At 39.7% G+C, this 22,075-nt stretch overlaps 1 protein-coding gene across 1 annotated transcript in view; it reads left to right on the forward strand.

Moving 5' to 3' along the window:
* Positions 1–22,075, forward strand: part of itga1 (integrin, alpha 1) — a 62,711-nt gene that overhangs the window by 21,046 nt on the left and 19,590 nt on the right. The window contains exons 2-4 of the mRNA XM_005917311.2: positions 8,293–8,413; positions 17,232–17,341; positions 21,735–21,823. Of these exons, the coding sequence (XP_005917373.1) occupies positions 8,293–8,413; positions 17,232–17,341; positions 21,735–21,823 (320 nt within the window). The remainder of the gene's footprint in view (positions 1–8,292; positions 8,414–17,231; positions 17,342–21,734; positions 21,824–22,075) is intronic.

Genomic DNA, 22,075 nt, shown 5'->3' on the forward strand with positions numbered 1-22,075 from the left:
ACAAATGATCTTCTTATGGCCTCTGACAGTGGACTCATCTCTGTGCTTGTCCTGCTAGACCTCTAGTGCAGCGTTCGATACTGTCGACCATAATATCCTATTAGAGCGATTAGAACATGCTGTAGGTATTACAGGTACTGCGCTGCAGTGGTTTGTATCATATCTATCTAATAGACTCCAAGTTTGTGCATGTAAATGGAGAGTCCTCTTCACACACTGAGGTTAATTATGGAGTTCCACAGGGTTCAGTGCTAGGACCAATTCTGTTTACATTATACATGCTTCCCTTAGGCAGCATCATTAGAAGACATAGCATACATTTTCACTGCTATGCAGATGACACCCAGCTCTATCTGTCCATGAAGCCAGATAACACACACCAATTAGTTAAACTGCAGGAATGTCTTAAAGACATAAAGACCTGGATGGCCGCTAACTTTCTGCTTCTTAATTCAGATAAAACTGAGGTTATTGTACTCGGCCCTGAAAAGCTTAGAAATATGGTATCTAACCAGATTCTTACTCTGGATGGCATTACCTTGGCCTCCAGTAACGCTGTGAGGAACCTTGGAGTCATTTTTGACCAGGACATGTCCTTCAAGCACATATTAAACAAATATGTAAGACTGCTTTCTTCCATTTGCGCAACATCTCTAAAATTAGAAATATCCTGTCTCAGAGTGACGCTGAAAAACTAGTTCATGCATTTATTACTTCCAGGCTGGACTACTGTAATTCATTATTATCAGGATGTCCAAAAAACTCACTGAAAAGCCTTCAGCTAATCCAAAATGCTGCAGCAAGAGTCCTGACAGGGACTAGAAAGAGAGAGCATATTTCTCCTGTTTTGGCTTCCCTTCATTGGCTTCCTGTTAAATCCAGAATTGAATTCAAAATCCTGCTCCTCACATACAAGGTCTTAAATAATCAGGCCCCATCTTATCTTAATGACCTTGTAGTACCATATCACCCTATTAGAGCACTTCGCTCTCGCTCTGCAGGCCTACTTGTTGTTCCTAGAGTATTTAAAAGTAGAATGGGAGGCAGAGCCTTCAGTTTTCAGGCCCCTCTTCTGTGGAACCAGCTTCCAGTTTGGATTCGGGAGACAGACACTATCTCTACTTTCAAGATTAGGCTTAAAACTTTCCTTTTTGCTAAAGCATATAGTTAGGGCTGGACCAGGTGACCCTGAATCCTCCCTTAGTTATGCTGCAATAGACGTAGGCTGCCGGGGGATTCCCATGATGCATTGAGTTTTTCCTTTCCAGTCACCTTTCTCACTCACTATGTATTAATAGACCTCTCTGCATTGAATCATATCTGTTATTAACCTCTGTCTCTCTTCCACAGCATGTCTTTATCCTGTCTTCCTTCTCTCACCCCAACCGGTCGCAGCAGATGGCCGCCCCTCCCTGAGCCTGGTTCTGCCGGAGGTTTCTTCCTGTTAAAAGGGAGTTTTTCCTTCCCACTGTCGCCAAAGTGCTTGCTCATAGGGGGTCATATGATTGTTGGGTTTTTCTCTGTATCTATGAAGCGCCTTGAGGGGACTTTTGTTGTGATTTGGCGCTATTTTGTTGTGATTTGGGCTTTATAAATAAAATTGAATTGAATTAAATTGAATTGAGGGAAGGAGTGGACTGACAGCCTACACTCACTAAAAATGAATGACAGCCAAAGTTGTTTGTCCTACAGTGGCCACTGTAGTTAGATTCTTCAATCTACTGACATCTAGTGGTGAGATTTTACACACTGCACCTTTAAACATTGCTTCAATGATCCTGACCCAGTCTGTGAACAATAACAGCAATACCTAAGGATATGTACATTTTGGCAGTTTGTTAATACAAAGTTAATGGCAGAAACTTTCTCACAGTGTAATCTACATGCAGCTTAAGGTACCTCATAGAGTTGCATAGATTAGATAAATTTGAGCCATCTTCTTTTGCTTATGCAGTTCAGGGTAACGGTGAGTCTGGAGCCTATCCCAGCTAGTGAGTGCTAACCCCTCCAAACTCAATGTCTCTCTGGATAAGCTTCCTAAATGGTTTGGTTGTCTGCTTATAATTTGTCCATGATCAGCCGTCTTCTGTCTAAACGCATGATTGTTGGTGTACTTGTTTGTTAAGCTTAATAAGCAAACATCTCGGAAGGTGTTGTCACATTTTTACTTTTTTTGGCATAAACCTTGGTAACAAATTGTAGGCTTTCATCACATCTGTAGTATCTGTTCTTCATTTCTTGGGTTGAATTTACTGGAACCGGAACCTGGAATGTCCACTAGTGACCAATCGTCTGCAGCCAGTGAATCACTTGCTGTGAACTTTATCTCCTGCTTAATATATCTGTCAGTGGTGTGGATTTTGTGTTTTTAACTATATTTTTAATTCAGGTAACTGAGCATGTCCAGTATGCTTCCTGAAGGCCAGCCTGTATAAACACAGAGGGCACCTGAGTTGCTGTTGCTCTGTTTACGCACTGCTCACGCTACCTCTTCCCTTTATCCTTCCACAGCTGCTGACATATCTGCAGCGGATTCGTGTGTCTCTTTTAGCTTGTGTTATTTATCCAATCCGCCCCTGCCTACAGATGTAATCACTAAACCTCAAAAAAAAAAAGCGGCCACTTGTGTTCTCTTCTGCTTGTAAAGCCACAAACACGCCTACATCTATAACCTTTATGTCCACTGCAAGCCCCCATGCCGCACATTTGCCAAGACTAAAGCAGAGACTGAGCAGGCAGCCAAATGAGAAGATTTTTGTCAAAGTAAGCGGAGCTAAAAGCTGTCAGAAGTTCAGCTCGTGATAACCATTCCTAGAGCGATTAGAGAGGGTAGCGTGGTTACTGCTGGAGTGGCAAAGTAGATGAATTCAGAGAAAAAATGGATGGGGGAAAAATGGGAAAAATGTGCAGTAAAGAAGAAAAATGGACAAAGATAAAAGAACAAAGGAGGAAATCTGGAAATATTTCAGTTTTATAACTTCTTCATGGCTCTAGGCTGCCCACAGACATGCCAGAATTATTTGAAGCTTTTCTCTTGCCAGTGTTGTCTCTTATTAAATGCCAGCATGTGGTTTTAGAAAAGGTCTGAGTCCCACCCAAAGCCCCTTTTGACATTATTCCTTTGAAGGGTCAACGCCATAAATGATAAATGCACCAGTTCAGTCTTCAGTTCAGCACGACATGAACTTTTTTCTAGTTTCTGCAGATGTTTGCTTGCTTTCTTTTTAGAAGATTTGTTTTGACTGTCTGTCTTGGATCAATTTAACAACTGATTTCTCACTGCATCTAATTAAGGTCAAATGTCAGGCCCACTTCATGATTTTGTTTCCCAGAGCTGGTGATTTGCATTAAGCTTTAAAGCTCTTTATAGATGGTTAGATATGTTACAGATGAGCAGGTGCCAATGGGATGCAGATTTTTAACCATAGCTGAGCCAAGCTTTGAAGCCTACAGGTGCTAAGTTGAGTGATGTCTCACAGGTCAGCGGGTGCTGCTTTCTGCACTCGCTGTATCAGCAGCAAAGTCTTTTGGTTTTCCTTTGGTTTTGATAACTGTGGCAGAGAGAGCAGTGGGCTTTTATTGTGTGGCTGACAGACTGCTGGGATCAATCAGGACCACGTGGTCCTTGACTGAAAACAGACCCACTGTAATATCACTTTTGCAGTATTCAAACCAACTTAGATTAGACATTTCTGGTCAGCATGTTTTCCATTTTGATAAATGACATGCAGATTTTTTGGCTTTTTTGGACGTGTTCATTGACGCTGTGGGCCTCTGCTGTTTTTGTAGTGTGGAGCACAAAACAAAGGGAAATTGTCTTAAAGTTAAAACGCACTGTCAGTTTTGTTTATGGAAGGACAGCATGCTGCTTTAAGCTCAGTATTATTTATCTATAAACAGTAAAAGATGTTTGTAACCACTATCACATCATATATTTGTTTGTACATTAGGCCTGGACAATGTTAAATGACAGAAAATGGACAAAAGGTTGGATGGAAGACCAAAAGTAGCTAGTTGGCTAGCTAGCTTAATTAGCAAGGTGCTTCCATTGTTCTCTTGTGATACTTAATGGGATGCTAAATTTAGCCATTGACAAATAGGCTTAAAATGAATGTACTTGCCAGAAAGTAATGCCCAACTGACTGCTCTTTTAAAGGGGTTGAATGTTCAGCAAGATGTAAAAGCAAGCATCCATCACTTGAAGTGGCCACTTTAAATGTTACTGCCTTGAAACTGGTAAGTTGTACAAAAATGCCAAGGAGAAATTAGCTTGTTACCATTTTTTAAGCCAACCTATAAACTATTTAAAAGATGGTTTTGCTTTTTGCTGTCACCATATGGTGGCCTTCAGAAAAGAATACAGGTTAAAGACACATCTGTAGTGGCTTTATTTTTCTTTCCCTTTAAATGTACCAGGAAGCTAAGCCTGTATTTCCTTCCATCTACGCTGTAAAGATGTTCTGCTAGTTGTATATACTGTATATATATGTCAGTTACTGTTGGAGAAAGGCTCAAGCAAAGTTTGTTAAGCTTACTGTTTCTGGCATTTCAACGTTTTTTGAAACCATATCTAATGAGGTAAAGTTGAGTTTGACAGTGACACTGCTTGCTTATTGGCTAGCGACTGACAAGTCATTCAACCCTCGATAATTCCCTTTTCTGGATAATGACCATAACTTACAAAATGAACTTCATGTTTTATTCAGTATGACTTGAAAATAGCAACTGGTGTCATAAAGTAATCAAGAAAGTGTTTACTGAGGTCAAAAAGCAAGGAAGCCAAGGGCCATTTTCCCATAGACTTATAGACCTACATCCAGAAGTCAGTTTGCAACCTGAGTCACCCATAATCCCATGAAAGGGAAAGAAGAGTCAGTGCACTTCTGCATTGGCTTTACTTTTACAACTCAAACCTACATCTTGCTTAATTCTGTCCTTTTTTGCAGTCAGAACATTTCGTCCTGAAGGGGGTCTAAATGAGTAATTTTTGACACATTTCACTTAAACCACAATGATCAGTTTCATTCTTAAAGAAAAGTCACAGCTTGACCTTAGCAAGTATTTTATTTCCCCTGGGGACCATGAGTGTCTGCACAAAATTTCATGGGAGTCCATTGAGGAGTTGTTGAGATATTTCAGTCAGGATGAACTGATGTGCTATACACGCTCATGTGTGACTGAGTACATAATGAACCTTCCAGCAGTGATGGACAAATATACCCATATGGAAAAGATATATATATAAATCTTATAAAGTTTTTATCTGTCTTGTATGAAACTTGTATGAAAAGCATACAAGAGTGAAAACACATATAAGATCCCTTGAAAAATTATACAATGAAACTTGTATGTTTTGTATACTTACTAAAAAAATATATGAAAGTAATGAGAAAGTGGCCACTTTCATGAGTAAATCATGTATGTTTTTACTATTTCTTTTCCATATGGGTATATATGCCAGTACCTCAGACACTCATGTGGCCATTTCCATCCACAGAGGGACAAGACTGCTTATTGGTTTTCCAGGGCAGATGTTAGCCCATCTCACAAAAATAGACAGTTATATAACTTCACTGGTTCTGATTTGAAGAGAGTAGAGCCAGGAGACACCCAATACAGCGAAATGAGATTGGTATACACAAAGTATGTGCCTGCCAGTGGACAAATGATGTTCCTAAGTGATTTACAACTCAGGCCGGTTTGACTCTGAACTGTACTTGAGCTCAGTCTGTGATGAATGAAAAGGCCTGGTTGGCCTGAAGCCATCTTAAATCAGCTAAATTAGCTGTGTGTCCGTGTGTGCGTGTGTACCTTTGGATTTGTGGAGATGTGTATAATCAGGTTAATAGGAAAAGGAAATTGAGCTTCTCTGAGAGATGGAAAGGGGGTCACAGAGGAAGTGCAGAAATGACTGAGGGAGAAACAGAGGGGATAATACTTCTCATCTGGGGTTCCTGTATATGACTCAGCAGGCCTCCTTCGTGGTCTCTGGAAATTTAAAAAGTGAAATCTTATATCAAATCTAAATGATCGACATTTAAACGTGACTAGCAGTTTTACAACTGCTCTGTTTACAGAGAGGGATGCTTACATATGCTAATCCCTGCATGTATTGCTCTCTGTGGCTTTCTTGTGTTGTTAATATGCACAAGAGACCACTCCACATTTTCAGCAGTTTGTGATTTTAGTAAGCCAGTAAGCACATTTGAATGTATGGAGCCAAGAGACAACCTCGGCTGAAATATTAAGCCAGTGCTGAAGAAAAACAAAAGTTCCTTGAGTGACCACTAGACGCTGGCTCCCAAAATAAGTCAGCTTCCTAGTGCAGTATATAAAAACTCTTTACTTTACAGTCGAATTAAATGGTCTCTTGAAGTGGGCTCTGTAGTTACTTTGACCCAACTGTATGCAGAATTATTTTGTATATATCAGATATTCCAAATTGTCTTTACACTGGTGTGAAAAAGTGTTTGCTCCCTTCCTGATTTCCCATTTTTGTCAGATCATCAAATAAATTTAAATATTAGACAAAGATAACACAAGTAAACACAAAATGTAGTTTCTAAATGAAGGTGGTTATTTTTAAGGGGGAAAAAGGCCAAACCTATATGTGTGAAAAACTTTAGCTTCTGTCTCTCTAAAAAGAACATGGCAGTAGAGTTACATCTGAACAAAGAATAAGACCTCTGGAACAATATCCTTTGGACAGACAAGACCAAAGTGAAGATTTTTGTCCATAATGCACAATGCAAAAACCAAACTCAGCATAGCAGCACAAACCGACTGTGAGGCACGGTGGTGGAGGGGTGATGATTTGTGCTTGTTTTGTGGCCATAGGACGGGAACCTTGCAGTCTTTGAGTCAACCATGATCTTCTCTGAACAGCAAAGTATTCTAGAGTCAACAATGAGGACATCTGTCCGACAGATAAAGCTTGACCAAAACTGGGTCATGCCACAGGAAAATGATAACATCCACAGCAGAAGACTTACAGCAGAATGACTGAAAAAGAAAAGAGTGAAGATGTTGCAGTGGTTCAGTCTAAGTCCAGACTTCAGCCTGACTGAAATGCCGTGGTGGGACCTTAAGATAGTTGTGCATAAACGAATGCCTGCAAACGTCACTAAACTGAAGCAGCGCTGTAAAGAAGAGTCAAAATTCATCCACAACCACGGAAAGGTCCTGATAAAATCATATAAGCTGCTAAATCACGGGGTGTACTTTCACAGGGCTCTCTTTTAGATGCTACTGTAATCATTTTATGCTTTTAATCAGAAGAATAAATTGTGTAGATTCAGGGATGTTTTGACTGAGTAAGAACATTCATTCATTTTCTGGAGCTCGTGAATGTCTCTTCTAAATATCAAAGCAATCTGTCTGGGATGTTGCTGTGTGGACCACACTGAAATATCTGGTGGATAAACCAACAAACATAATCAATTCTTGGGTGTTGCTAAAAGATGTAAAATTACTTCAGTCTAGACCTTTTAATGTAGTTCTCAGACACATTAGCTACAAAGCATTACCATCAAAGGATAAATAGCTGCTTTATCCTTGTGTGTCTATGTATGCGGTCTGCCTTTGCACATTCTGTTTTTAATCCCACTGTTCTTCTACTCCTCTACACTCCCTCAAAGGTCCGGGAATTGAATAAATTATATTGAAGGAATTTCCTGGCACAGTAGATATAAAGAGTGTCATTGTGGTGCAGGCACAATGAGACATGGATGGATTTATATAGAGGCTCTGTGATATACTCATCTCAGTGACAGACAGACCCAGACTGGGCAGAGTGCAGAGAAGAAGCCATTGTCCTGGAGGTCAGATTGAACCCTGACCAAAATGGCTCACATTGATGTTCGAAATTCCTCTTCCAGAATGACTGTGTGTGTCTGTGTGCGTGTCTGTGGTTCACAAAGTTCGGCCCTCATCTGGGTACATCATTTTCATGCACCCGTAAATAATATTGACATAAATAGAATTATTTATATTTGCTGTAACTAAAATACCTAAATGCTAACTTTTATTTATTACATTTACAAAGTATTTTAGTAATCTCTTTTTTTTTCCATTTCGAAGAGGCATCTTGAGGGTTTCAGAAATATTTACTGAGTGTTTATGGCTTCTGCACTTAGAAATAACTGCATACGCACATCTTTTGTTTCAGTATTTGCCCATCAGTTTATGTAAATCCACTCTGAAGAGCAGCACAGCAGACTCAAACAGGAAGTAAAGCGGCGCCACTCTCGAGTCTTATCATGCGTAACCTTTACTGTACTTTTATCTTTGCAGTGCTGCTGACCTGCGTGTTCTCCTTCAACGTGGACCAGAAGAACAGTTTGTCCTTCTCTGGACCGCTGGAAGATATGTTCGGCTACACTGTCCAGCAGTTTGAGAACAGCGAGGGAAAATGGTGAGTGTCATCAGCTGCGCGTTTTTTAGGAGCTAAAGTCATCAGGAGGCCGGATGTATGTGATCCCTGCATCTCACATGTAACACAGTAAGGGGAATTGCTGAAAATAATATATAAATGGGCCAATAGGTTCGACTATAGGAGCACAGAGGTGTGTTTAAATGAGACACTGAGACAAGAATGTAACTCAAAAGAACCAACCGACTTTAGTGAAATAAACCATAAGGTTGACAAGCACAGGTTAAAGGCACTTTACAATTGTAGAAAAGAAACTTACAAAAAATGAAAGAAAAGTAAAACACATACTAAGACAATGACTTGGCCAAGTGTCCCTTTTGGTTTTCAATGCTCGGGTGCACCCTAGTAACCTGACTCCTTAACTTTTATACAAACAGATTACACAAATCCAATGTACATTCAAATGAAAATCTCACACTCTTTTCACATGTGGAAAATGTTCTACACAACAGCTTATTATTTAAAGTCCCAAATAAAAAATGTCCACTCCTATTTTCTTTCCCAGGGTGTGAAAGAAAATAGGGGTGAGAGAATGTCAGTCAGTGGTCTTATGAATAACCAGCTGTGTTAAAGTGTGAGTGATACACACTGCAAGGTGCAGCAGATCATCAAGTGGAAAAGAAGCGAATCTCAGTCTTTGGGCAACTCCAGGCCTCGAAGGCCGGTGTCCCTGCAGGTTTTAGATGTGTCCTTGAACCAACACAGCTGATTTAAATGGCTAAATTAGCTCCTCAACATGTCCTGAAGTTCTCCAGAGGCCTGGTAACGAACTAATCATGTGATTCAGGTGTGTTGATCCAAGGTGAGATCTAAAACCCGCAGGACACCGGCCCTCGAGGCCTGGAATTGCCCACCCCTGCTTTAAGTCCAGGTGGGAAGGCTGGGAATTGTTCCTGAGGATCCACCTCAGGAACAATTCAGCACACACACACACAAAAAGCACACACACGCGTCGAAGACAATAGTATGGTGTCTCTCGGTCGGAAAATGCGGGGCTCTAAATAACGTAACAGGACATGGTTTTTTTTCTCTTTAATGACAGTAATGCGACGTGAAAGAAAATAAACATTTGTCGCGCTTCAAGTGTTACCTTACTTCTGGAAGCAGATTGAGATGAACTTTCAGGCAGTTGATAACGACCAGAGCTAACAAAGGCTAACAGTTTAGCTCCACGCGGTACTTTATAAAGTCGCCAGAAAACTGCAGCATTCGCCTGTTTACTCACTTTGGCTACTTTTAACATGAAAGGTAGCTGATAACCAGCGAACTTATGTGCAGCACAGTTGGTTACAAACTTTTATCTAATACTCTTTCTAACTCAAAAACCTCAGTCTCTCTTTTCTCCTGCTAGCATGCAACTACCTCCACACATAGCACCGAACACAGTGTAGGTGGGTGAGACATACAGCGGCAGGCTGCTTTCCCATTGGTCAAATGGCCTGCATTTGTATAGCGCTTTTCTAGTCCCTAAGGACCCCAAAGCGCTTCACACTACATTCAGTCATTCACACACACATTCACACACTGGTGATGCAAGCTACATTGTAGCCACAGCTGCCCTGGGGCGCACTGACAGAGGCGAGGCTGCCGGACACTGGCGCCACCAGGCCCTCTGACCACCACCAGTAGGCAAACATGGGGTTAGTATCTGCATACTGGGACCTGTGCATTTCAATTGGTTGGGCAGGCTGCCCATCTCTCCTCATATTTATCACTCATTAAAGTGGTACCCTCATTTTATGTGGGTTACACACAGATGCTCGCTGAAAGACAAGACCGTTCCAGCGCGAACCTTGTTGTAAAAATAAAGATGACTTCATGTGTTAATATTTTACCTAAAAGTCACACGAGGCGTCTTATCTGGAACATTTTTGCAACACTTTACATGTGGTACAGGTCTGCAGCAGCATAAGGTTAAATAAACAGAAAGAAAAAGCTCATCTCATGCAGTAACTTCACACCACACTTAGTGTCATTGTATGAATACATTCAGTAAATTGCATCCATTCCTGCTTATCTAGTTGCCATATCTTGTCCCACGTCTTTTGTCGTAAAGAGAATTTTCCCACATCAAATTGATAGCTTTGGTGGTGAGATGACTGTTTTCATACCGTTTTGGTTTATCACAAATTCCCTTATTAGAGTGTTGGACTAATTAACCAACAGTCTTATGGATCACTGTGTCTAAGAGGTTGCATATCTAAATGCAATACTCAGAAGACAAAAGTCGAACATACGGTGTGTATTTAATGCTAATTAAATTAAAATAGCAAAGTTCTCAGAACAGCCAGGGAATACAAGTATCCAAGAAACACTAGGATTACTTATTCAGACAGCACATGGAAATCAGAGCTACATGGCACACAGATATGGTCATGGACAACACGACAAATGACAAAGAAGGCTGAGACTGAGAAAGTACATACACAAGAGGTAATGAGGATAGAGGAAATGAAGACAATCAGGGAACCAGTGAGGGCCCAGGACAGGAAGAAAAGCTGCGCAAGACATGAAGGGAAACTGAATGTTTCAAATTAAAGACAGGAAGTAAGTAAAGAAAACAGACAAGAAGACAGACTGAACGTGAGACATTGAGACAGAGATGAAGAAACATTGAAAGATAAAGACAAACAGACGAGACAGAAGGAGGGCCAGAACAGAAACACAAAGGGAGACTCACTAAATACATCACTAAAGTGAACAGAAACTGAAGGCACAAACAAGGCTAGAAAGTAAACCATAAAGAACTTATACAAAGCATCAGAAAATTAACAAGATGTATTAAAAACAACCTTGTGAATAGAAAACAAAACATTAACACGACAGAAACCTAATCCAAAGAACCTAAAATTCAAAACTAGAATGAATCCTCAACTCAAAGACTCAAAACCTTGGATCAAAGACCCATGGACCATGACAAACTGGGTGGGAGAAGCAGACCAGTTGGCCGGCTCCCTTTCACCAATTTTACAGCCATCATTTTTACCAGGAAAATGTGTCTTCTGTCCTTCAAGGTCTTATTCAAAATCAGCAATACTACACTTTAGGAATTTGATTAATTTGCATAGGAGGAGTGACATCTAAATATCCAGCTGACCTCTCTTCTAATTTGATCAATTTCTCAGACAGACAGTTTACCTGCAGATTTCCAAACAGATTAATCATATTTAAATTATCCTTTTTAAATTATCTTTTTCCTGGAACCATGTTCCAGGATTTTTCCTTCACCATTTATGAGGTTTCAAGAAGAAGATAAACGACAGATATGAATGTTTGAAAAAGTTATAGATGAAAAGATTAGATGAAAACTACTCAAAGGATAAATTCAATTGGTTTATTGTTTTATAAATAAGTTGAAAAAGAAAAAGTAAACAAGTAAATAATGAAACAAGGTAAAATGAAGTAAGAACAAAACGTTAACAAGTAAATAAGAAACAAGGTAAAATGAAGTAAGAACAAAACGTTAACAAGTAAATAAGAAACAAGGTAAAATGAAGTAAGAACAAAACGTTAACAAGTAAATAACAAAACAAGGTAAAATGAAGTAAGAACAAAACGTTAACAAGTAAATAACGAAACAAGGTAAAATGAAGTAAGAACAAAACGTTAACAAGTAAATAACGAAACAAGGTAAAATGAAGTAAGAACAAAACGTTAACAAGTAAATAACGAAACAAGGTAAAATGAAGTAAGAACAAAACGTTAACAAGTAAATAACGAAACAAGGTAAAATGAAGTAAGAACAAAACGTTAACAAGTAAATAACGAAACAAGGTAAAATGAAGTAAGAACAAAACGTTAACAAGTAAATAACGAAACAAGGTAAAATGAAGTAAGAACAAAACGTTAACAAGTAAATAACAAAACAAGGTAAAATGAAGTAAGAACAAAACGTTAACAAGTAAATAACGAAACAAGGTAAAATGAAGTAAGAACAAAACGTTAACAAGTAAATAAGAAACAAGGTAAAATGAAGTAAGAACAAAACGTTAACAAGTAAATAATGAAACAAGGTAAAATGAAGTAAGAACAAAACGTTAACAAGTAAATAATGAAACAAGGTAAAATGAAGTAAGAACAAAAAGTTAAGTAAATAATGAAACAAGGTAGAGGAGAGAAAACCCCAACAATCCCCTCTGAGCACGCACTAGGCGACAGTGGGGAGGAAAAACTGCCTTTAAACGGGCAGAAACCTCCGGCAGAACCAGGCTCAGGAGGGGACAGTCAACTGCCGGGACTGGTTGGGGAGGTGAACAGAGGTGGAGCAAGACGAGGCTACACCAGGTGAGGAAGCAGTAGAGTTCCTCCTCCAGGGCCAGCGGAAGCGTTTGTTCTTCTTTTTCATGCAGTTTTCTACAAGAGCTTTTTTTTCCAGGATGAGGGTTCTCAACTCATCGATGGTTTCTTTGTTTTGTTTCTCAAGCTTCTTGCATGTTTTCTCCACCTCTTCCAAGGTTGCTTGTTTTTCTTCAAGCTTTTCCCTGAGCTCTTTGGATGTTTCCTCCTGCATTATCTTGTCCTTGTGCATGTCTGCGTTTCTCTGTTGTACTTCTTTGTACATGTCTTGTAGCTCCTCATTTCTTCTGTGGATATCTTGGAGCGTACGCTGCAGGTCGTCATGTATGTTGTCTTGTTCTTGCTTTTGCGCCTGCATTTCAGTGTGTTTGCGCTTCAAGTTGTTGTATTCCAACAATATTCCCTTAGTGAGCTCGGAGTTGTTTCTCGCCATTTGATCCATCCTTTTCTGCATGTGTGAGCATTGTTTGTCCAGTTTTTCTTTTTCCCTTTCTAGTTGACTTGTTTTGTCCTTCAGTTCACTACAAAACTGTTGCAGTTTTAGGTTTTTACCCTCAAAGTCTTCGACAATACACTTCTCTTCTTTCAATCTTTCTTTCTCTTGAAGAAGGTCTTTATTTTGGCGCAGTGTATCATCCAACTTTACTTTCAGCATTGTGTATTTTTCCTCCGTGACTTTGAGTTTGTGCTCCATGTCTCTTTGCTTTTTCTCCTGTTCTTCCTTCTGTTGGAGGATTTCTTTATTTTTTTTCACAGCTTCATTGAAGTTTGTTTGGAGCAGCCGATTCCTTTGGTCCATATATTGGAGATCCCATTCTGTCTTCTCAACAGTAGCTTTGCTGTCTTTAAGCTGGTTGGACATCTCCTTTAGTTCCGCGCTCTTTTGCTTGTTTTCCTTAATTAGGAAGACAATCTGGTCTCGGGCTTGTCCAAACTTGATTCCCCAGCCCTCATTAATAATTGTTATGTCGGGCTGGCGTTGTTGTCTTTCTTCAAGGTTCTTATTTTGCGCTTCCATCTGTCTACACTTCTCCTCCATTTGAAGTTTCTCGTCTTCAATCTGTTGAATTTTATTCTGGAGGTGGTAGTTTTCCTTCCTACTGTCATGTAATGCCCTTTGGACAGCTAAGAGGTCATTTGGCCGGCCACGACAGGAAGGAGAAGCGGCGTAATCTTTTTGCCTTGGTTGGTGTCTTGTAGGATACATGTTGAAAGTTGTACACGACAACTCTGAAAAGGTTTCCAAAAGTTTCTGTGGTGAACGTGTGAAAGCTGCAAACACAAATGCTGCGAAGACACGAACTACAAATTGCTGTTTCTCACCCCTATTTAAGGTCAAACTTCAAAGGATCAAAGTGTAGTGACATCACAACTCCGTGAGCCAATGAGATTGTCATGTGACCTTTTGGAATGGAGATATTTTTTTTTAAACCGTTTTCAAATGTAACTTAATATTTGACTGTTTCTTAACTGACCTGTTTAGCTGATTAAGAAATGAATTGCCACGAGCATCCCTAATGTTATATAACAGACAAGTAATAGAGGTATAATACATTTTTTAAATGTGTCTTTTTTTCCCATTAAATATTTTTGTTTAAGAGAATTCTGGCCAAAAATGTGCACATGTATCAAGACAAGTGTTCATTCGGTTAAATTCTACTCCAGAAAATAATAAAAAAAGGAAAAAAACACTGATTCGCTTGTAAAATTAAGCTGGGACGAGCACACCAGCTGCGGCTGTAATGAAGGTCCTTGTTTTTACTACTAGCTGTTAACCTTAAACTGCCCGCCAGAGTATTCACATACCCAGCCTGTTAATACAATGAAACCAAGCATCCGTGGCTTCTTGCTAAAATAAACATGGAAACATGTTTTTAAAATCTTTTATCTCTTCTGCTTTCTGCAAACTCCTTTAGTTACTCTAAAGTCAGACCTGTTGCACTATAATCGCTGATCCTTTCCTGCATGGCTATACCTGATGGCGCTTTGTACTAGTTAACTTATCGAGATCATATGAGATCACTTGTAGTAATTCACTTACTGCTAATCAGTGGAGCCATTTGCAACTGAAACTCCTCAGTGCAGTCAAACATGTGTGCTACATATCATCCAAAAAGCTTGATTTTGTTCTGTTTCACACTAGTGATGAGGGCAAAGCACGCTGCGAGCGGAGGGAGGACATGACCGAGGCTGAATGATTTACAGAGGTTTAGTGGGGAAAAATTAGAGACGACCTGTAGCTCTCAGTGTTACGCTTGGGAAAATATTTTAATGAGAAAATATAGCAATCACATGGTGATGTAACACGCAGGTTGCTGTAAGTGGGAGGTGACTGATTAGTTACAGATGCCTTAACCGTCAGCGAGGGTGGGGAGAGAAAAGCTGTTACATGTGGCACAGGCGGTTCAGCTTTTCGCTGGAGCCTCTTGTAACCTTGGCTAACCCCAAGATTTGTCTGCTCTCCACAACATTGCTGGGAAAGGTTTCAGAAAAGTGCAATGTTTTCATTTTTTAAATCATGTGAAAATGATTTGTTATTATTGTAGAAATTCAACATTTAAAGAGTTTTAAGGTTTAAGAACTTGTAACCTATTTTTTGCTGAAAAATATCCATATAATATTCATCCAATGATGAATTATGGTTTGTGGGGGCAGAAGGTAACAGAGGTGCCCGGATATCCCTCTCCCTAGCGATGTCCTCCAGCTTATCTGGGGGCGCTCCCAGCTGAGAGACATAATTTTCCTCGCTTGCTCTGTGTTTTCCAGCAGTCTCCTCCTGATGGGACACGTCCCAAACATCTCACCTACAAGATTTCCAGGTGCCAGCCTAATTAGATGTCAAAACTGCCACAGCTTTCTCATTTTGTTGTGGAGGTTTAGCAGCTCTTTGAGCTTGTTGCTCTATCTCCAAAGCAGATCCCAGACATGCTTTGGAGGAAGCTCATTTCCTGCCACTTGCATCCCTGACCTTTTTCTTTCGGGAAAAACTACTTAGTGAAAAAGAGTAATTATCAAATAAACCAGGATTCAGAGTTGTAAGCCGAGCTAGCAGCTTCATTTTCAGTTGTTTAATTCTATATTCAGCATCTTAACATATTCACATTTACTGTGCAACCTGTTACCATACTGCCATTTTTACCCTTTTATCATACTGACAACAAACCAATGAGAATTTTAATAACAGGTGTTTTTTTTTCCTTGTCACAAAAACATAGCTGTTGAGCTGTTTTTGAAGTAGATGCAAATCCCAACAAGCAAATAGTATGATAGGATCAATCTTTGTTCATTCAATCTGAAAACGACCCATTTCATTGCCGTTCAGCTAAACGGTGGAATCTGGACACCGTTTCAATTTTCCCTCTCGCAGCTGCTTATTTTCACTTTTCTACTTTGGTTACGTCTGCGAGCCAAAATGACTCGGTTACTGTTGGGGGAAAAAGACCATGGTTTGACTTCAAATACACCCTGTTGGAGAAAGTTCTGAGTCATCTAGAGTTGATGACACCAGCACACATTTTACATACAGTTATTCACACGGCTGTGCCTTTAAAACTTAACTTTATGTAATAAAGCCTGTACAAGCCTGGTTTTCATGTTAAGAACAGTTTTGAAAATCCATTGGATCGGGAAAGTTATTCATCCTGTGTGCAGCATGAATATTTGGACAAAGTTGCATACCAGTGCTTTGAACCGCTGTTGAAATATTTAAGTGGTTGTCAATCATTCCCTTGTTAAAGCTGCTCTTTTTTGCAGTGACACGAGCAGGAAGAACACTTAACTTATCATTAATGAAGTAATTATGAAGTGTTTATTTTTTCATTTCTGAGTGAAAAGAGTGCTCGTTCAATGCTGTAAATAATTACGATGTTTCTCACAGGCAGCTGGCAGCAGAAAGTGTGTCGGGTGTGTTGTTGTTCCTCTCTGCGTCTTGCTTCAAATGACACAGGGTCCATTAGAGTCAGGAATGTTAATAAGTTTGAGCGTTTAGAGGAAGGCAGATGACCAAACTTTTTTTTAGCATCAATGCACTGATGGAGAGACACAGTGTAATAAAACCCACACAAGACACATTTTGAACTTGTCCAGCACATTAAACGTAACACTGAAGTGCTATAAAAGTAGCTGGGAGTTATCTTCCATTACTATGTGGTGTTGGTGAGAGCTAAATGAGATTAACTGTTGTTTTTTATTTCCAGCTATTTCTTTGTTATTGTGTCAGAGTGATTATATAATAAAACTGCAGCCACAAACTCGCAAGCCAATCACAATAAACTATAACATCTTTACTAGGCAGTGTGAACCATGGTTTACGTTCAATTGCTATACAAGTATAATTAAACCATGTCTAAATAGCTGTGGACCTCAGAAGTGGATCTCAGAGTCACTGCTTCTAATCGCTGCAATAACATCTGAATTGCGGTTGTTATCACAATTGTAAAGCAAGTAGTGTGGATGTTGGATGGCTTTCCATGTAACCATTTCCATCTCGTCCTTATTTTTTCAGGGTTCTGATTGGATCTCCGCTGTCAGGACAGCCGAGTAAAAGAACCGGAGACGTCTACAAATGTCCCGTGGGGAGAGATAACAACAACTGCATCAAACTGGAGCTGCCCAGTAAGAAAACGATTTGTGTGCACATGTGTACAGTTTTAGCTGATCTGGCTGAAGGGGGCTATGAGTTCATGCAATGGCAAGACAACCACCTGTCCCTCTGTCCAGCTACAGTTCACAAGAAGTGCAGCTCCTCCTGCAGTATTGGCCAGATTTTAATCAAACTTACACACAGTGATCACTCAGTGGTCAGTGTCACATTTGTTGTTTTATGGGCACTTTTCCCTTTTCACAGCGATGACCTTCATGCGCACTACTTATAATTGTACCAAATTCTTGCTCCTAATGTACTGAAAAATAACAAATTCAAACTGTTTAGTGAAGTTAATAACAAAAGATTCTCATTGTTGATACATTTTGCGTGCACAAAATTAAAAATCACCTTGTTAGACATGCAAAAGGCCACTTATTTCCTGATAGATTATGACAATCATGTGATCATATTACTGATTATTATCATGGAGTAAGAAGTTCTGTTGATTGACTCCCAAATAGCACATTTGAGAGCATATTTGTGGCCTACCTTCCACCATTATCATCAGTAATACGCTCAGTGCTATGACATACTGATCACAGGTTTACAACTGATCATGTAGTCGTAATGCTTCTGAACTCAGACGGTGTACAAGACTAATTTGTCATGCATGTGGTGAAGTAGAAAACAATGTTTTGCAAGGACGGCCTTACATTTTGGCTGTTATGTTTTACCTTCTCTCCTGTTGTGTTAATACTTTCCTATTCACGCAGAGGAATGCACAGCATCCTTCCTCCAACACTATCGGATAAATGAAGGCTAAAGGATAAAAAAACCAATGCTGACACCTTTTCCTAACAGATCAAAATTGCCAACGCTTTGCTGACTCTGTAACTGCACCGTTCCAAACCTCCTCTGTCATTAATTTCAGCATAAAATTAAGATGTGCTTATGCCATGACCATAGTGAAATCCTGGCAGGAAAGTAAAGCACTCACAGTTATTCCTGCGTCCAACACACGCAATCTGATATCATTGTTACCACAACCTTACATTTTAATGTTGCCCCAGGAGCGTCACTGCTTCTGGACCTTTTACCATGATTAATTATACTGATATGATTAATGCTGTGAAAAAGTTAAACAGTTATTCCTGGATTTGAGAAGGTGTCTAAGCCTGACCTCAAAGAAGTAAAAACTCAATCAATTAACTCTAAAGTAATAAGTAAACATGGATATCTAATTAGTGAATCACAGTCTCCTGTGTGAAAGCTGTGTGTTTGACCCAACCACCCACCACAACCTCTTCTCTAGACACACTTTGTCACTCGATAAAAGGAAGCAATAATAACACGGGGATCAATCATTCAGTTGCTGCATATTATATCTGTTGTCATTGTAACAGATAATCCATGTTATTCGCTTCATCTTTCAGTGGCCGATTGGTTTATATATGTGCATGAACATGTGCATGAGGGGGATTTTAATTGCCGGTGTGCATGGGAGAAGCTCTCAATTAACTGTCTGCACAAATACTCTAAATCCAAGTGCTTCAGGGCGTGTGCGTCTGATGTGTGTGTAAGTTAACTTTTATATCTGACTGGGTCTTCTGGGGAGGAAGCTGGAACCATCGGAACAGGAAGACAGCAAATAAACAAGGTTTTAATGTTTCAGCCTTCCAATTTATCTAAATTAAACAGATAAACACAACTTAGCTGCCGGTCAGTAGTCTGCAAAGCCTCTATTAGTGCCTGCCTGTGTGTGTACGCAATAACCGAGAGCTTGTGTGTGCAGCAGATCTGCAACTTTTAGAGACTGATACGTCACCGCTTTAGCACAGTTGCCTTGGACACCTTAAAATTTCTAAGTAAGCACGGTAACAGCTTGGCTGCTGTTGGTAAATTATTGGTTTTAAGTGCTGATCAGTTGGAATTCCCTTCTCTGAAGTGGAGAGTGCTGTAGTTGCTTTATCTTGGGGGATTTAGAAAAAAAAGCTTGAATCTCACAGACCGAAGTTTTGTCTGGAAAGCATCCAATGGGAATCTGGAGCCAGACAAGTCAGCAACAAACTAGGAGAAGTTTAAATGATGACAACAGTGCTGGTTTATTTTACTTTTTTAAAAGAAACTAGACACGATAAGCAAATGCATGACCTGTTTGTTTCTTTAGGATCAGTTGATGGATATATAAAGTATTTTTGGATATTTCTATAACAGTAGAAAAACCTTGCGCAGTTCAGCAGGATGTGTTCATGTAAATGTTTTAAATAAGTAAAGGGCTTGTCAGTCATCTGTCACTCTTCATCATTTCAGTCTATGCCCACTGACGACTCCTCACAATCTCTTATTGCCACATCTGCCTCCATAATGGATTTACATTTTCCCAGCACAGATGAGCGAAGCCAAACCATAATGAGCAAAGTTAGTGGCTGTTGTGTTGTAATTTTTAATGACTCTTCAGTCTGACCAGTAAAACTGGGAGGCGGTTATGCCATGGCCATTATGAAATACTGATGAGGAAGAACAGTACCCACAATTTTGGAGGGGTTGGTTACTAAACACCTTGGCTGTATTTTTGCATTCTGTTTAGAAAATTGAAACCAAATGACAAACATGATGCGTCAGTTGTATAATTGTAAAGTCAGTCTGCCTTCTCTCACATATACTCATCCCAAAACAAAACATAAGTTTGTGTTTTCAAATAGATTTTGTCTTATTAGATATCTATCTATCTATCTATCTATCTATCTATCTATCTATCTATCTATCTATCTATCTATCTATCTATCTATCTATCTATCTATCTATCTATCTATCTATCTATCTATCTATATATTCTATTTATATATATGCACGCAGAAGACATTTGAAATGTTACAAGCAGTCACCCATCTGAGAACGGATAATACAAGTGTCCGGATCTGTTGTTGAGGAATTGCTCTCCCTTCCTGCAGCTGTGCAGTGGTCAGTGGCTGTCTCTGATGAACACGTTGACTCAGCATGTGCCAGGTTTGTTCAATAGGAGACATATCAGGACTAAATGCTGGCTAAGGAAGTGTCCGGATGTGCTTCTTATCCAGAAAGGCCTGCGCTGCTCTAGCAGTGTGGGGGTGGGCATTGTCGCCCTGAAACAGCCGCAGGGTGGAGTACTGCTGCAAGAGTGCCACAAATACAGGTTGGAGCACCTCATCTTGGTACGTCTGTCACCAGGATTTCCACTGAAAACAATCTGATCAGAAGTGGGCATGCAGGGCTGCAGCAGCAGACACACTTCAATTGGTCGTGGCAGCCACTGCACTGATAAAAATGTTGTAGATAAACTGCATGAACCAATTCTGAGGTGTATAAGTGAGTTCACTTGTGTTCAGTAAACAAAATACCAGCCCTGCTTTTGACTAAATCAATCAGCCGTAACTGAAAACTACTAATGTGAAATGTTTGGGTATTCTAGGAAATTGGGAAATGGATTTAAAACAAAGACTGATTATGAAGCTGATTTGCCATAGTAATAATTAGTTTACTGTTTTTCAGTGTTGTGAAAACTCACTGCAGTTTAGATCCACAATCTAGAAAATCACAGGCAGAGCACCAGAGCAGGAGCAGCGCTCTGATAGGTCCAATTTGTTCTGATTGTTATCAAGCATTACTGAGGAAAAAGCTTGTATTTCGGTGTCTGTCACTCGTTCCAGTCCCACGTGGGTATCATGAGCTGCAGGGTCCTGAACTGTGTCATTGGAGTTAAGAAATAAGGATGGGTCATTTTCCAAATCAATTCAGACCCACATCACAGTTTAATGTTGTTTTAAAAAGTTTGTTTATGAAAGACAAGGATTTTTTTCATCCTGAGGTCAGCAGGGAGCCCGATTGTGCTGCCTTTATTAGTATACTTTAGTGAGTGAGTGTGGGAAGGAAATAGAGGGAAAAAACCCACCCGGAAAGGACGTATAGGGTAAGAATTTAACGCACTAACTGCTAACAGATCTGTTGCACATGCAATCAGAAATTGTTTCACATCAAAATCACTTCTCAGGGAGCAACATTCAAAATTGAAAAGGCATGTTTCACAGATTTGCAGAAGGAAAAACTAATTCCTATCCAAAACATTCCCAAGCTGCTAATTTTAGACACATGTTGGGTTGGTTTAATGATTCCCCTAATTCTTTCCCCTTCACAACAAACAGGCTGTTTACCAACAAAATATTTGTGTTGTGCTCCATATTCTTAGTTAATAGCCATAAGCTACACACAGAGGGGCCACATGGTAAAGTAATATAGCAGAGTATATTTAGTCTCATGTCATTCTTTGGGATAGGCAGCACTTTTCTTGTGGGAAAATGAAAACGAGAAATTTACCCAGCTGTGCTGCTCTCTGTTTGTCTCACTCTGTTATTCATCTAGTTTATTCTTCTTCTTTTTTTTTTTTAGAAAACACAACCATTCCCAACTTGCGTGAAGTGAAGGAAAACATGACCATGGGAAGCACACTGGTAACGAATCCCAAAGGAGGATTTCTGGTAAGCAGGAAGTCCTCTACATTTTCTATAGACAAGAAGAAGAAGGACTGATCTTTGCATATTTGCTGCAAGACTACTCAGCAGCGAATTTACAGAACACGCACTAAACCTTTGGCCTCCATGGAAAAGTCAGGCTCTGTGTCCTGGGAACGTAACAGGATGCTGTGAATCAATTGTGGTAATGTTGAAGTGTTTAAACATGTAGGGTTGTGCTTAAGAACTGTAGTAAAACTTTATTTAAACCTGAGGATC

This window comes from Haplochromis burtoni, unplaced genomic scaffold, assembly GCF_018398535.1.
Source record: "Haplochromis burtoni strain Fernald_Lab_line unplaced genomic scaffold, NCSU_Asbu1 Contig_23, whole genome shotgun sequence".
Classification (NCBI taxonomy): Eukaryota; Metazoa; Chordata; class Actinopteri; order Cichliformes; family Cichlidae; genus Haplochromis; species Haplochromis burtoni.